The sequence below is a fragment of the Chenopodium album genome, chromosome 3, assembly GCF_948465745.1.
Source record: "Chenopodium album chromosome 3, dcCheAlbu1.1, whole genome shotgun sequence".
NCBI classification, from domain to species: Eukaryota; Viridiplantae; Streptophyta; class Magnoliopsida; order Caryophyllales; family Amaranthaceae; genus Chenopodium; species Chenopodium album.
Window position 1 is genome coordinate 52,745,006 of NC_137836.1, and position 15,337 is coordinate 52,760,342.

At 33.9% G+C, this 15,337-nt stretch overlaps 2 protein-coding genes across 2 annotated transcripts; both read right to left on the reverse strand.

Moving 5' to 3' along the window:
- Window positions 1–4,105: 4,105 nt before the first annotated feature.
- On the reverse strand, window positions 4,106–5,545 carry LOC145613935 (uncharacterized). Its single transcript, XM_081668969.1, has 5 exons — window positions 5,278–5,545; window positions 5,044–5,178; window positions 4,607–4,713; window positions 4,439–4,511; window positions 4,106–4,372 (listed from the first exon to the last, which is right to left on the reverse strand). Exons 1-5 carry the CDS (start codon window positions 5,359–5,361, stop codon window positions 4,253–4,255), a joined length of 519 nt encoding a protein of 172 aa, XP_081525095.1. The 5' UTR covers window positions 5,362–5,545; the 3' UTR covers window positions 4,106–4,252.
- Window positions 5,546–8,299: 2,754 nt separating this feature from the next.
- Window positions 8,300–10,444, reverse strand: LOC145613942 (uncharacterized). Its single transcript, XM_081668978.1, has 5 exons — window positions 10,368–10,444; window positions 9,390–9,422; window positions 9,227–9,304; window positions 8,494–9,137; window positions 8,300–8,414 (listed from the first exon to the last, which is right to left on the reverse strand). The coding sequence occupies exons 3-5, from the start codon at window positions 9,275–9,277 to the stop codon at window positions 8,411–8,413; spliced, it is 699 nt and encodes a 232-aa protein (XP_081525104.1). The 5' UTR covers window positions 9,278–9,304; window positions 9,390–9,422; window positions 10,368–10,444; the 3' UTR covers window positions 8,300–8,410.
- Between the last annotated feature and the right edge of the window lie 4,893 nt (window positions 10,445–15,337).

The window sequence follows — 15,337 nt, forward strand, 5'->3', positions numbered from 1 at the left end:
AAGTGTTGCTGTAGAACCTAATGCAGAAACTAAGTCTTTGATGTAGTAGTGTTTCGTATTATTATGACTTATAAGCAGACTTTTTGAATGAAAATGAATTCACTTATATCATTAACTAATTTAGTTATTTTAATATCAAAACTGTTAATTTGATTAAAAATACAGTTACTTTGAGTTACTTGACTGTTACAACATCAAATATTTAGGTTTGAAAAGGTGAAATTAAAGTTTAAATGAAATTAAATTATGTTATTGCTTTAACTAATACTGTTATAGCATAAGTAAAACTGTTATCGATTTAACTAATACTGTTATAGCTTTAACTAATACTGTTATTGTACTAAATTCATTATAAAAAAAATTATTCCAAAAAGCATTCGAAAAAGCTGACAAAAGCTGAACCGACTCGGACCCTTAACACGATCCGGACCCGAACTGAAATTTGACCAAACCCGTTTTAACCTGTCAAAACAGGAATTAAACCCTACTTGTTCCTAACGAATCCGACCCCACCCTACCTATTATGTGTCTGTCGTTATCTCCTTTTGGTATTGGAACGGAAATTGAATCCTAATCCTAACTCTATTCCTTGAATGTTTCACTTTGACATTTGAGAGGTTAGTCACAACAGGTTTTTAGGTATGAATTTCACGGACGAATCACGGACCTGAACCCGAAGTTTGATGAAACCCGTAAAGACCCGAATCCTAATCCTATTCACTATATTGCAAGATCCTAATCACTATATCACAAAGACAAAAAAATTTCGATCTCTTTTTTTTTTTGTTTAACTGTGTCATGGGTGATACGGGTGAAACTTCAGTTTGCGGTTTGGATTATAGCCTACACCGAAATCAATCCGAACTAATATAGCCAAAACCGAATTCAATCCGACTTCGGTCGGTTTCGGAAATCATAATCCGAATTCAAACCGAATCAAGATTCGATCCAATCCAATCCAATCCAACCTCAAATTTGTTCCTACTTTTAAAACATATGATATAGTTATAATGTACACTAGTACTAGTTTTTAGTTTAATACAGGTTATATATAAACAAATACATCTTTTTTACTTTAACTAATTATGATAACTAATATATATAAACAATATTGTGGTAATATAGTTAGTATATATTAATATATTTATACATTTATTATGATAACTAATACAGTTAATATAGGACACAATACAGTTATAATGTATTTACATAATTTTATAATATTATAATAATAGTACTTCTTTAAGCTAGATTAGTTCTGTTAGATTAGTTCTGTTATAATGTAGTTTAGTTATGTATAATAGTACCAATATTGTGGTATTACTATTATACATAACTATTTTGAATAGTACTCTTTTTAGCAACATAAGTTGTGTTATAATAGTGATGTTAGTGATGTTATCATTAAGTATTCTATTAGTTATAATAACAATAATGTCCTCTGGAATGGGAAGTGTAAAGATAGATTAGTCATTACTCATGACATGTCATGAATCAGTTGCTCCTAATTGAAAATTGTTAACCAATCATATTCATTGTAATTTAGCACAAGGATTATGAGTGTGCATTAGGTAAGGATTGAGGGAGTATAATTTTATAATTTAGGGACGGAGGGAGTACTTTAAATAGGGTTTGGGTAATTTAATTAGGGTTTGGGTTTTGCTAAATCCAAACAATTAAACAAGGAATCCAATTACCACTCAATTGCTCAAATTCATTACCCCAAGCAATTTCAGATTGAATGAATGACCAGTTACCACGAATGAACCCTAATTTGTTTAATTACGGTTTTGCTAAACCGAAACAATTAAACAAGGAATCCAATTACCACGAGTTACCACGAGTGTACCCTAATTTCCCAAATTGATTACCCTCATTTGTGGAATTTAGCTAAAACCTAATTAATCTAATTAGGTGAGTTCGTTATGTGTCAAAGTGAAATTTTAAAACTTTTTGAACAAAGTAATTGAGGTCTATTTTCAATTAAAAACTACTTGAGGTGTATTTTTAATTGGCAACAATATAGATGGGTTATTATCGGATTTTCCTACTATTTACATACATTTATTACTTAATTTAATACTGTTAATTTATATACTAGTGTGTTATTATAATGTATATACAGTTATTATAATAAGTACTATTATTATTCATTAATATATACAGTTATTATAATACGTACAATTATTCTCATTAATATATACAGTTATTATAATAAGTACAATATTGTTATATTATACAAATTTTTGAGGGGAAAGATTTTTAATATCTAATAAAATACTGTTCTAATTTAGTACACTCATTTTTATAGATATTTTACTTGTATAGGTGAAAGATTTTTTACATATTTTTCATAATATTATACAGTTTTAATATACAATAGTCTCGTTATTATTAAATTAAATACTGTTATATTATGGAGTTACCTTTTTTTAAAGATACTAGAGTAACAAATTTTTTTGGGAGGGAAAGATTTTAGCGCCAAACCAAATTTTGACCACCCCTCTAACAAGTTTTCATTTTGGCGCCAAACCAAATTTTAAAGTATATAAAAACCTATAGGTATACTGGTATTATATATAAAAAAACAATAAAAACCTATAGGTATACTGTTATTATATATAAAAAAAACTGTAAAAGTTTATATATAAACACAGTAAAAGTTGATTTTACAAAACCTACGCAGTCAATTCAAGACATATAAATGTGCGAGCCCCAAACTTTCTTATTACCATCTGAAACCATGAAGGAAATCCTAATAAGTTCTTTGATGATGAAAACTCACAAGATTAAAAAAAATTGCCTCCAACCTACAAACATGAAACCTACAAACAAGAAATCTAAATCAATTGGCAATCTATTATGCCCAAGCTCATGTAAAAACCTCGTCAAAATTCAGTTCCTTACAAAAACGGAGCTACTAAATTTCATGCTACAACCTGAAAAAACCGATCACCCAATGAACATCGTTCAAGTTACAAACAATGGTTTTATATCTCCTTTCCACATACCCGATTTAACCGACCTTTCATTACTACCAAAACCATTGAAGGTGTACTTTTGGAGGCTAATTGAAAAATCAACAGTTGGGAACCTATTAACTTCATTAGATGAAGTGTTAGAATTCACTAGTCCAATGCCAAGGATGCTTAAATCTACTACCATAGTATGTGGAGAGTACTGTACTTCCTTTCATAGTTGTTCTGATGAACTGAATTTGGTGGTCACTCAACGAAGAAACATACATTTGTCGTTGAAGACAGTGAATGCCACTTCTGATGCAAGGGATGGACGTCAGATCACTATGAAGGTTAACGTCGTTCCACCATTGTTAGTGGGAGAGGAGGCAGAATTATGTGGAGAATACAAAATTCTGACATGGAATTGTAAGGGTATGTCTAACAAGTATTTTCCAACTCGAGCTTCCCAATTCATAGAAGTCATTAACCCTGATATCTTAATTGTTGCGGAAACACGGGTGTCTAATGTCCTTGTGCGATGGGTAACAAGCGTATTAAAACCGTACAACATATCTATGGCTAAGCCAGAAGGTGTTTGCGGAGGCATGGCAATACTTAACTTCAATAAGCAATGCTCATTCAAGAATGTGATGAAGGAGACAAATCACTGGAATGGTGTGCTTGTTAATAGTCTTGTTAATAGTTAGTTAGTGTAATTATTTATATTACTATGAATGTCATTACTATTATATTATCTTAGTATTAAATTAGCTTGTGGAGCTTGAAAAATGAAGTACTTTGAACTTGAACTTTAGTATTATTAACTTACTATGATGTTATTTAACAAAGACTTTATACAAGTTACTATCTCATAAATTACTTAAATTAATTTTAAAGTAGCCAAATATAAGTAATTAGACATCATACACGTGTCATTTATATAAAAGAATTTACGTCATATTTATATAAAAGATACTATGTCATAATTAGTTCAATCAGAAAACGAGTCAGACCACAATATGATTTCTGAGGCCGAAATTTACTTCCAAAATTACTGCCAAAACATACGAAGTATTTTGTTTCAAGTTTTTTTCCTGCCTAAATAAATATTTGTTGGATCTTTTTTTCCCTAAATATTGTCTAATACCTGCCAATTATACAAAATACAGGTAGGACAATATTTTGGATACAAAATACCTTCTTACACCGTACCCAAAATAATAGTCCACATCCCAACCGTAAATCTTCATCACCTAGTTAGAGTCCCATCCATATACACATAGATCATACATTTAAAACGGGAAACTTCTTTTTTTGGAAACCGCATCCAACACCGTATCGCGAGCCTCGTTGAAATCAGACAGTAAGTCCTCGAACAACAGCCACGACCGTTCCACATTTATATCAGGATCCTGTACAAGTGGTGATACAACAATTAATTTAAATAAAATGTGATAAATAAGAAGATACACACTAACCATTCTCAAATTAGTTAGAAGTCTGTCAACATTCCGCTTAATTGCTGCTAGCATATGAACTCCGCAACTGTGCCTGTTTTTTTAAGCATTAGACGCATTCAAGACATGTAAGGTTGAATCTATAATACTTAGCATCAAAATGGTTACAAAACTAAATGGTATACATACAAGTCTCCTTGTTGATCCATTGTAAGCGATGTCTTTGTCCAACTGCCAACAGTACCAAGGGGCCAGTCTTCTTGTAGTAACTGGAAGACCAAGTCCATCGCGTATGCCTTTCCAAAAAAAAAAAATTATTGTAGTAATGAAAGCAAAAAAAAAATTTATTTAAGTGTGACTCTATGTACAAACGATTCAATTCTTGATGAGGTATCTACTCTTCATGAGATAAATTACCTCCATGAAAGTAAGTGGGTATCTACTCTTCATGAGATAAATTACCTCCATGAAAACTCGTTAGATTTGACATCAACAAAAGGGTTGAAGTTTCTTGTTAGTCTCTTATTTTGCATGTTTACCACTAGTTTTTTTAGAATTAATTTAGTCACGTATTAGGAATCAAGCTTAATATGAAGTTTCAAAAGAATCAAGCTTAATGTTTTTACCAGTTGCTTCACATGTATGGAGTGGAGATCTGCAGCAGTGGACGTTTCGATGGAGTCCATCACTAGAATCTCTTCCCGATTAAGCGAAAAGGCCACACACCACCAATGATTGTTTAAAACCACAGGGACAAAGACCTATATAAAATCCATGTTTTAAACCACGTTACTAATGAATAAACTCCTGATAACCACCTCTTTGTATTTACAACAGAATTAGCTGAAAACATTCCGTACCACATTAATCTGGTTCGGTGTTAAACCAGACATCTGACTACTAAACACACGTGTGACCCGGTCCAACTCTGTTGAATTCTCCATTTTCAAAACACGAATCTAGAAAAACAAAGCACACTTTAATATACAATAATTACCAACTCATATGAACTCTAAATTATTTTAAGACAAGATATACCGCAAATGCAGGATCCAACATGAACCGTCGACTACGGCCTTCAAAGCGATGAGCCCAAACCTTTTCATACAATTTACCAGCAACCCTAACATACTATACACATCATGGTGATATCGAATCAGATAAGATTTTCACTTGATAACCAGTTGAAAAAACATAACTTTGTTACCGTACACTACAATACCCGATCACAAACTTGGCCCCTACTCAGCGCTACACCAGAACATCTACTAAGAGTTGCTACCTCTCCATCGCACCTTAACATGACCGGATCTTCTTCACTAAAAATAAAGTTTATCAAAGTATCCAAACAAATATAAATTTTATCAAACTATCAGACTATGGGCACTATGGACAGAACACTTACATGTTATTGTGCTGCCTCCTCCTTGGGGAGAAATTTGTGTTCACTCTAACATAATCAAACAATGGTTGGCGGAGCCTTCGATGCTTCCTAGGCCGCCATGTGATTACATACCCTTGAACTATTCGACAGGGTGTTGCCGTTGTCTTCCGTTTCCGCCGACTTCTTTCAACCAAGGTCGACGGTGAACCACATTCATCATCCCCTTCCTCTTCAGAACTGAAACTAACCTCAACATCACTTATTTCCGGGCTTTCCGGCCCAAGTATTAGGCATGTTTTCTGTTTTACCTCCCTCTCCAACCTCTCCCTCTCCAACCTCTCTCTCTCCAACCTCTCCCTCTCCAACCTTTCTGTTTCCTCTTGCTCTGCCTCAAGCTTGTCCAATTCTTGTTGCTCCTTCTCCATCCTATGTCTTTCCTCCATTTCAAGCCTCTCCTTTTCTTCCCTCTCATGTTTCTCCTTAGCCTCCATTTCTAGCCGTGCGTGCTCCATCTCGATTCTTTGTCTGTTAATTTCTAGCCTTTCAAGCCTCTCCTTCTCCTTCTGTATCCTCTCCCGCTCCTCCAGCTCTATTCTTTGTCTCTCAATTTCCATCTGCCTCTCCTTCTCCTTCTGTATCCTCTCCCGCTCCTCCAGCTCCATTCTTTGTCTCTCGATTTCCAGCTGCCTCTCCTTCTCCTCCTCTATCCTCTCCCGTTCCTCCCACTCCTTTCTTTGTCTATCTTCTACCTCCTGCATTTCCTTCTCCTGCCTCTCCCTTCTTTGGGTTTCCTCCCACTGATTGTTTAGCACAGGCGTGCTACACATTAAGCCACTTGAGATGTAATCATTTACATCAATATCATGGACAGCAGATGAAGAACCTTGCATACCAGAACATGTCATGTACATCAATGTCATTTATTAATCAACACTATATAATTTAAAAACACTGCACTTTATGACTCAAGATTTGCATACCTGAAGACTTATTCCACCCGAAATAACCCGGCCCTTCCCTTGAACGTTTCCTCACACCTTGTGTGGATATAAGCTCATCCTCTACATCCTCCTCCTCTTCTGCATCAACAGCTTTCAATAAAGCTTCTGCAACCTGTTTTGTCACACACACACAACAAACAAATTAAACAAACCGGCAGATGATACAAGGGATGAAGGGAAGTGATTACTTGGTTCTTTAGAGGTGGAAAATCTGATTACAACACTTAGAAGGTTGCTTTTGATTCCCCTGGACAAACCTTTATGCTTCTAACTAAAAACCTCAATTCTCACATGGCTGGCTGGGTCACTTGACCCTTTACCCTCCCAGTTGCACAAACTTGATCCCAAGGCTGAATCTATTGTGGTATGTATACCTTTGCTTAAGCGATGTTTCATATAATTTAATGAATTTTCATAATAATGCATTTCAATTTTATGTTTCTACACACGAGTAAAAATAATAGAGTATATATATACAGCAGGATATACGGCTAGTTGGTATAGTTGAATTTAGAAAGATTAATAGTCAACCCCAATGTTGACTTAACTATTCAGAAGCCTTAAACCTAGCCACAATGCATATAAAAACCCCCACCTGTCCAGGAAAACTTGGGTTAGATGTCGTACATACTGCACCCTCTTCAGCCAAATATGAAGAGGTAGCAAGATGATTTACTGTATTTATAACATGCAGCAATTTTTAGAAAAAAAAAGGGGTGGTTTCAGAGGTTTCTATCACTTGAAATAAATAAGTTGAATAACAGGCAGCAATAACAGGCATGTTGCTAGATAAAGGCTGATACCAAATGACATGACAGGTACAGAGAGTAGTAGGGAAAAGGGCTGAAATTGCAGCTATTTGGAGGAAGGGTGATGAATTCAAACTAACAAATACCTTTTCAAAGATGAATAGTCAAAGTTTAGCATATGATGAGAATTTTTTCCGAATGGAAGATTTTAATTAATCACATGCACAAAATATGAAAAATAAGGTTTAATTCATACTTTTCAAAGACATTAAGTAGGGCCTTAATAATCAAAGTGCCAAGAGTAAAAGGGAATAGCATAATTTATAAGGATATGCAATAATTTATACTACATCATGCTTCCTCTTTTTTTGTTAAATTTTGTTCATGCTTCCTCTTTTTTGTATGATTTTGTTCATGCTTCCTCTTTTTTAAGGATATGCAATAATTTATACTACATCATTTTGAACATTTGGAATCATAGTCTTTATATAGACATCCTAGTGTATGTTATACTATTAGCACCATCTCTCTGGGTGACTTAGTAATACCTGAGCAGCAACAGCACCGGCCCTTCTTTTAACCGGCATAACGTCCATTGCAGCCCTTTCATATGGCCTACCGTACGCCGCATTCACACACTACAAATAACACCAAACTCAATCATTCATTTATTATAATATAAACATTATTAAGTTTTTTAGACATAATACTAATGTTCACTTTACCCCTAATTTTCCAAAATCCCCATTCGGGATACGATCAGCCTTCTTCGCCTTTCTTATCTCGGTTTCTGTCCAAACAGTCATCCGAGGAAAAGTTCCCCACTTCACAGGGGGTCGTCTCAACCGATCAAGATACATTATCTGCAAACAAAATGGTGTCATCATGTAACATGGTCTGCAAAATAAATGGAGATATCATTACCAAAACAATATAACTTACTGAAAGAAAAATTGTACACCCTCCAAGCGATTTGGAATACCCCAATGGGTAAAACCTCCTGGCAAAGCTTTTAACAGCATCATAAGTTGATCAAGGACTAATGTGCACCAATCATACGCCTCAGGGTCATTTGCTGTAATGGCTGCTATTATAAGCTTAGGACAAAGCCAATGAGATGTTGTAGGACATAGAACATCCACCAGGGCCAGAAGCAGGAATGCAACCTTAAACTCATCAACATTTTCAAGTGGACCCGAAACTGCTTCCACTAAATTTTTCCTAGGTATCCCTTGCACATTGCTATGTGTAGTCGTGCTGAATTGAGTTACAACAACTTTAACAAATTTTTTCATTTGTTTAGTAACTACATCCTTGGGGACCGGCAAACTGCCCATTGGAATGCCAAGAACCCAATGTACTTGAATAGGGTCAAAAGTAAACTCTAGCCCATCCGGAGTAACAAGGCATTTATTAGGTACATCAACCCTTGTACCAAGCCAATAAGCCAACTCCCTAGGAAGTCTCCTATCAATCAAACCAAATAGTCCAGCAAATCCCATCTCCTTAACTAGCTTCCTCTTTTTGTCACAAAAATCATTCAAAATCATACCAAACATCTCCACCCGACAATTTACATTTTCAGGCTGCACAGACAATGTAAAACAATAAGAACAACAAACATGACAAAGCCATGCCACAATACATCAACCACAAACAAAGATAAGATATTTACCCTTGTCCGCTCCTCCTTGCTTCTTTCGATAACTTTACCCAATTGCTTCATCTTACCACCCTCACTAAGTGTATTGTCCTACACAAATACATTTCATAATATATTCAACAGAAGTCCAATAAAAGCCAAACCACTATCACAATCAACAAAATCAACAACTCACCCTGTACACAACATCATCAACTTTCTGACAAACCTGTAAAACAAAAAACAAAGATGCCATCAAACAATATATACACCACCCCTTTCAATTATTCATATTGGATTAAAAATTACAAATTTGAAGGCAAACAATAATAGCTCAAAATTGAGAAATAATCAATAAGTATTGAAGGCAAACTTTGTAGAAGATATAGGCTCAAAATTAAAAACTCCTTTTCTATGCTATAAGCTAAGCTATGCGTCTTCGCATTTCTTAGTACCATTTAAGTATTGAAAAATAATGCATCTAGTAGTTCTCTTGTTCTCTTCGCCCTAGTCCCATATCATTACAAATTCTTACTCCTATATAAAATCCCATTTTCTCACTTTTTTTTTTAACAACCAAATCTCTTGTTTTCTTTACCTAAAAAGAAAAGAAAATGAAATTCTACTAGACCATTGTATTACCTAATAACAGTAATAAGTGCATTAATATTGATATTGAGCTCCCAAGTATACAAATTTTAATAATTTTCTCCCTTCAATGACATGGGAACAGAGATGAATTTAATAATTTTCTTCAACAGTTACCAATATTTTTAAAACAATAATTAGCTAATTTCTCACTACAATAAATTAGCAATGCATATTTTGCATGTAAATAGAATTGAGTTGAAAAAACTTTTAAATGGCAGATCATAAGATAGAAAAGACAGATAGTTAACCCCCACCAACTATGTGTGTGTGTGGAATTTTTGAACAATCAATTTGGCTTTATATAATGTAGTTGAATAAAAAGTTATAATCTGAAAAGTTACTCTTAACAGCACATTACAAGATTATAAATTCCATTTTAACACCACATTATAAATATAACAAACAAATTCAAGGATACTCACAAACACAAATTCCATTTTAACAATCAACAAAATTCAATTTTACTTTGCATGCCCACCAGATTACCCCCTTTGCATGAACTAAATACTCAAGCCACAATTACCTTTGCATGCCCACCGGATTGAGCACCACCGCCACCAGACTGAGCACCACCGCCACCAGATTGAGCACCAAGGCCACCAGATTAAGCACCACGGCCACCAGTTTGAGCACCACGGCCAGAATTTGGGGTATATTCGTCAAATTGCGAGCCACGCCCACCAGATTGCGAACCCCGTCCACCTCTTCGTCCTCCCCTACCACCCCTCCTCCCACCTTTATAAAGAAAAAAACAACTTGTTACACAAAGCCCTAAATTCGAAATTGAAACTTTCTATTAAAATTCTTAGCTTGGTTTACCTGCCATGGCAAGACAAGTGCTGAATCGAGACCAAAAATCACGACTTTTGAACACCCTTTTTCGCGTTATTAGGGCAATGTTTTGAACACCCTTTTCCGACGAGTTTTCTGGCCACGAGCTTTCTAGAGAGAGAGAGGACACCAATTTTGACAGCAGTAAGTAATGGGAGAGGAGAGAGAAAAAATTTTGACAGCAGTAAAAATCTTGATTTACCACAAAGTCTTTTTAGCAAAATGACTTCTTTGCCCTTGGTATGGGACACATGTGTCCCTACCGGGTAGCGGGCCATCACAGCTCCTATAGTGGGGTGAATAAGGCGTGATAATTGATGAGACTATGAGACTATGAGACTATATCATATAGCTTTAAGAGGGGAAAAAATCATACTTCCTCCGTTTTTTGTTATTGCACCATAGAGGTTGGGTACAAATATTTTGGTAGTGGAAAAAGTAAGAGAGAGAAAGGTAAAAATACAAAATTGTCCATGTGACATATTGATAAACTAAAAAGTAAGTGTAAAAAAGCAAGGGTATGTTGGGTATTTGTAGTGTGAACATAAATAATTTTTTTCCTAAAGAGGAAATGGTGCAATATTTGTGAAACTTCCTAAAAATGCAAGTGGTGCAATAATAAAAGAACGGAGGAAGTAATTTTTTCGCAAGTACTAAATGCATTATAAAATAACCTAAATGCAGAATTTAAAAATAACTCTTAATTATTCTAAACACTATATTACCCTTTATATAAAGTACATTGTACATACAAAGTACAGTACAACTACCTTACTAAGAACAAGCTTAAAAGCTTCACCGTTGCTCAAAGTCTCATCTTTTAGTAATTGATAAATAGAAGCAAACATGTATAATTTATAAAAGTTTTTATATGGAAGAGTAGCAAAGAAAAGAAAAGTCAAATAATTAATCCCCATCATTGTGTGTATGTTCTTAGTGCTGCAATATAACGAAGATGAAAAACAAAGTTTAAAATCTTATAACTCATCAGTAAAGGCCTCGGAATGTAGCGGTGGTAGGTAGTAAATTAAGGACCCCGGAATATATCTCCGGTAGGTAGTCTAGGGGCCCCGGAAATTAACTCCGATAGGTAGCAAAGGGCCCCGGAATTGTATTCCGGTAGGCGGTGATGAGGCCCGGAAATCACCGCTGGTATTAAGGTGAAGGCCTTGAAAATATTTTATGAACAGGTTTGAATATGAGTATCGTAAAGGTTTAGTGATGGTGGCTTCGATATTGAAACTTTGAGAAATATCCAGATTTGTCAATCTAGGTACATGAACAGTATCCTAGTCTCCGATATTTGTCTGTCGAGGATGAATGGTAGACGGCCTTGAAGGTTGAAGACTATGAGATGTTTACTGGAGTACTTAAATGTCAAAGGTCTAATTAAATATTATTAGGTGTAGGTTTAAAACAAGGGTAAGCTTGGAAAAAATAAAATTTGATTAAAATTAATTTGTTCTGCATTTAGGTAAAATCATACCTGCATTTAGTACCTCCCTTTTTTTTTCAGGGAACCCATAAGTTAATTTGAAATTATAAAACGAAGGTAAAAGACCTATTTGGTTAGACAACGGGTCTCTTACCTTACTTTGTTTTTTCTCTAGTAAAAGTAGTGGGCCATAGTTTACATGAGAGACCCGTTAAGTTAGACAACGGTTCTATTATATTCTTTGTATTTTTCTTAAACGAACGTAGTAGGCCCTAGTGTACTTAAGAGACCCGTCATCTCTGTTGTCGGATCTCATATTTCAACCAGACCCGTTGATGATATAACGGGTCTTTTATTAGAGGTGCTTTTTCCAAGTTTTGTAGTAGTGTCTCCAAATATCAAAAACACCCATCATCTAAGGTCACCGGTCTCAAGGTACAAAGAGAGACCTGTCCTCTTAAATAACTGGTCTCTCGATTTTTATTTTATTTTAAATTGAGTGATCAGATAGACCCGTCATTTTAAGGGACGGGTCTCTTACAAAATCCGAAATATTTGTGCACAAAACCCTAACCCTTGAACTAAAACATTTCACCAACTCTTTCTTCTCACTCCACCGCTTCGCCTCTCATCCCTCATCACTCACCACTCACCTCTCATCTCTCTTTCACTTTTCCTTTGCTTTTTTTTTCTTCTTACCCCATTAATTTCCTTTAATCTCTCACTCCTTTAATTTCCTTAATGTTTTTCACTCCATCAATTTCCTTATGGATCTTCACTTCGTCATGTCAAAATTTCAAGATCTACGGTGAGTTTGTAATTTTTTTTCCCCTGTTTTTAAGTGTTAATCTATATTTTTTTTTATTCTTCAATGAAAACCAATTTTCTTATAATTGTTTATCATTTTTATATTGTACAATTCTTCTTAAGTATGATTATAGATTTTCCATTTAGTGTTCTTGTTAATGTTTTTTTAAACTTATTTTCGCCAAAATAAATTTATGAGATTTTAACATGATGTTTTTACGATTTTGTTTTGAGGTTTTTTTTAGTCGATATTTTGGTTTTATTCCCTTTTACATTTATGGGTCTCTCGATTTTTTCCCCCTTAGATCTTTTGTATTGTTAGATCTAGTTTACTTTATTTTTCGTTCACCTTTTTTTATATAATATTGTTCGTTTTATTCTTCTTTTATATTAGCCATATCTGATACTATTTTATTTTTATATTTTTTATATTCAATATCTTTTTTTAGTTTTTTTTTTATTTGTTTTATATTTTCGTTTTTAAAATTTATCTTTTTAGTTTTTCCTGCCAATTAATTCATTAGTATTTTTTTTGAGGGAAATTAATTCATTAGCTCGTTTTTGAAATTGGTTTAAATTATTTTGGGAAATTCCCATTGGTACACCCGTGGTTTTGACTTTTTCCATTGATACACTCTAAAATTTTTGCTTTCCCATCGGTACACCCATGGTTTGGTCTTTTTCCCAACCGTGACTTACACCGTTTAAAAAGTATTTCATTAAGTTAAAATAATTAAGGAAAAGACTATAATACCCCTTTTAAACATCTAATGTCTCGATTTGCGTGTCAAAAATTTTTCGGTTAAAGTTTTGAGAGTCCTAGTAGTTAAGGATCCAAATTAACCTCGAAATTTGCAAAAAAATAACACAAATGTCTCATATGCGTGTCAAAAAGTCTCGATTTGCGTGTCATTACTTTTTTGTAATAATAATTGTTCGGTTAAGGTTTTAGGGGTCATTTTAACCCTTTATGGGTCTAACTCGAACTCGAAATTGTCAAAAAATTAACAAAAATATCTCATTTTGCACGTCATGATATTTCTTTTTTGTTTTTCATGACACGCAAAACGGGACATTTTCGTCAAATTTTTTTACAATTTCGAGTTCGATTTAGATCTTAAAGGATCAAAATGACCCCTAAAACATTAACCGAACAATTACTATCACAAAAAAGTAATGACACGTAAACCGAGACATTTTTGACACGCGCACGAGACATTTGCGCTATTTTTTTTTGCTAATTTCGAGGTTTAGATCCTTAAAGACTAACATGACTTCCAAAACTTTAACCGAACAATTTTCAACACGCAAATCGAGACATTAGATATTTAAAAGGGGTATTATAGTCTTTTCCTTAATTATTTTAACTTAATGAAATACTTTTTAACGGTGTTAGTCACGGTTGGGAAAAAGACTAAACCTTTGGTTTACCGATGGGAAGGCAAAAGTTTTAGACTGTATCAATGGGAAAAGTCAAAACCACGAGTGTATTAATGGGAATTTCCCAATTATTTTTTTTAAATTTTGGTTTTTTTTTCTTACTGCGTTTAATCGTCATTTAACGAATTTTTAGTTAAGATCTCGTATTTCATTAGTCATGATTCAATTCGTAGATCTTTATTTTTTGTTTGTCATATTTGGTATATTTTAATTTTTCCTTTTTTAAAATATTTTGGTTAATTGTTCGTATTTTTGCTTGGTCTTTTGATTTTGTAATTTTTAATTATGTTGGTATAGTGTTTTTGATTTATTTTTCTAGATCCTAATTTTTATTTGGTTTTACTGTTGTGTATATGTTTGTGATTATAGGTAAAAATTTCTATAAGTTTGTAGTGAAGAAAGTTGTAATTAAAGATCTTTGAAACCAGAAGTTATCATTTACAAAGTTTCTGTATTATGTTAGTAATTTTTCTATTATGTTTGTAATTTTTAAGGTATATGACATTCAAGAATTATTTTTGTACTTCGTATTTAATAATGTAAAAAAAGTTATATTTACCAGAGAGCTTGCCAAACCAAAAATCTCTTTACCCGAGTTTGTTGTATTTAATTTTTAAATTGCATATATAAACAAAATTTTCAAAATTCAAATATAAACCTGCCAAACCACACCAAATAAAAGGAAAAAATATTTTTTTTTTTACAAAAACTGAAGAACAAAGAGACCAGTTATCTGACATAATAGGTCTGTTTTGATACCACTAAACAGACCCCTTATCTCAAATAACAGGTCTTTTATTCTTTGAAAATATTAATTTCGTGACTTACATAACAGACCCGTTAGTACTTTCAATGGGTCTCTTTCTCCTAAAAAGCAGACCCCTCTAATAAACGGGTCTCTTTATAAAACAGACCCCTGAGATAGAGACCCATTGTGAGGCGGTCTCTCAGGCATACTTTAACAGGTTTCTTTGCCCATT

Bases quoted from the DNA above. Each gene is read 5' to 3' on its own strand.
- LOC145613935 (XM_081668969.1), bottom strand. From the start codon at position 5,361: ATGGAGAATTCAACAGAGTTGGACCGGGTCACACGTGTGTTTAGTAGT. The intron at 4,714-5,043 runs GTAAAAACATTA...TTTTTTGGAAAG, and splicing joins CCATACATGTGAAGCAACTG to GCATACGCGATGGACTTGGT. The intron at 4,512-4,606 runs GTATGTATACCA...TTAAAAAAACAG, and splicing joins ATGGATCAACAAGGAGACTT to GCACAGTTGCGGAGTTCATA.
- LOC145613942 (XM_081668978.1), bottom strand. From the start codon at position 9,277: ATGAAGCAATTGGGTAAAGTTATCGAAAGAAGCAAGGAGGAGCGGACA. The intron at 9,138-9,226 runs GTAAATATCTTA...TTGTCTGTGCAG, and splicing joins GCAAGGAGGAGCGGACAAGG to CCTGAAAATGTAAATTGTCG.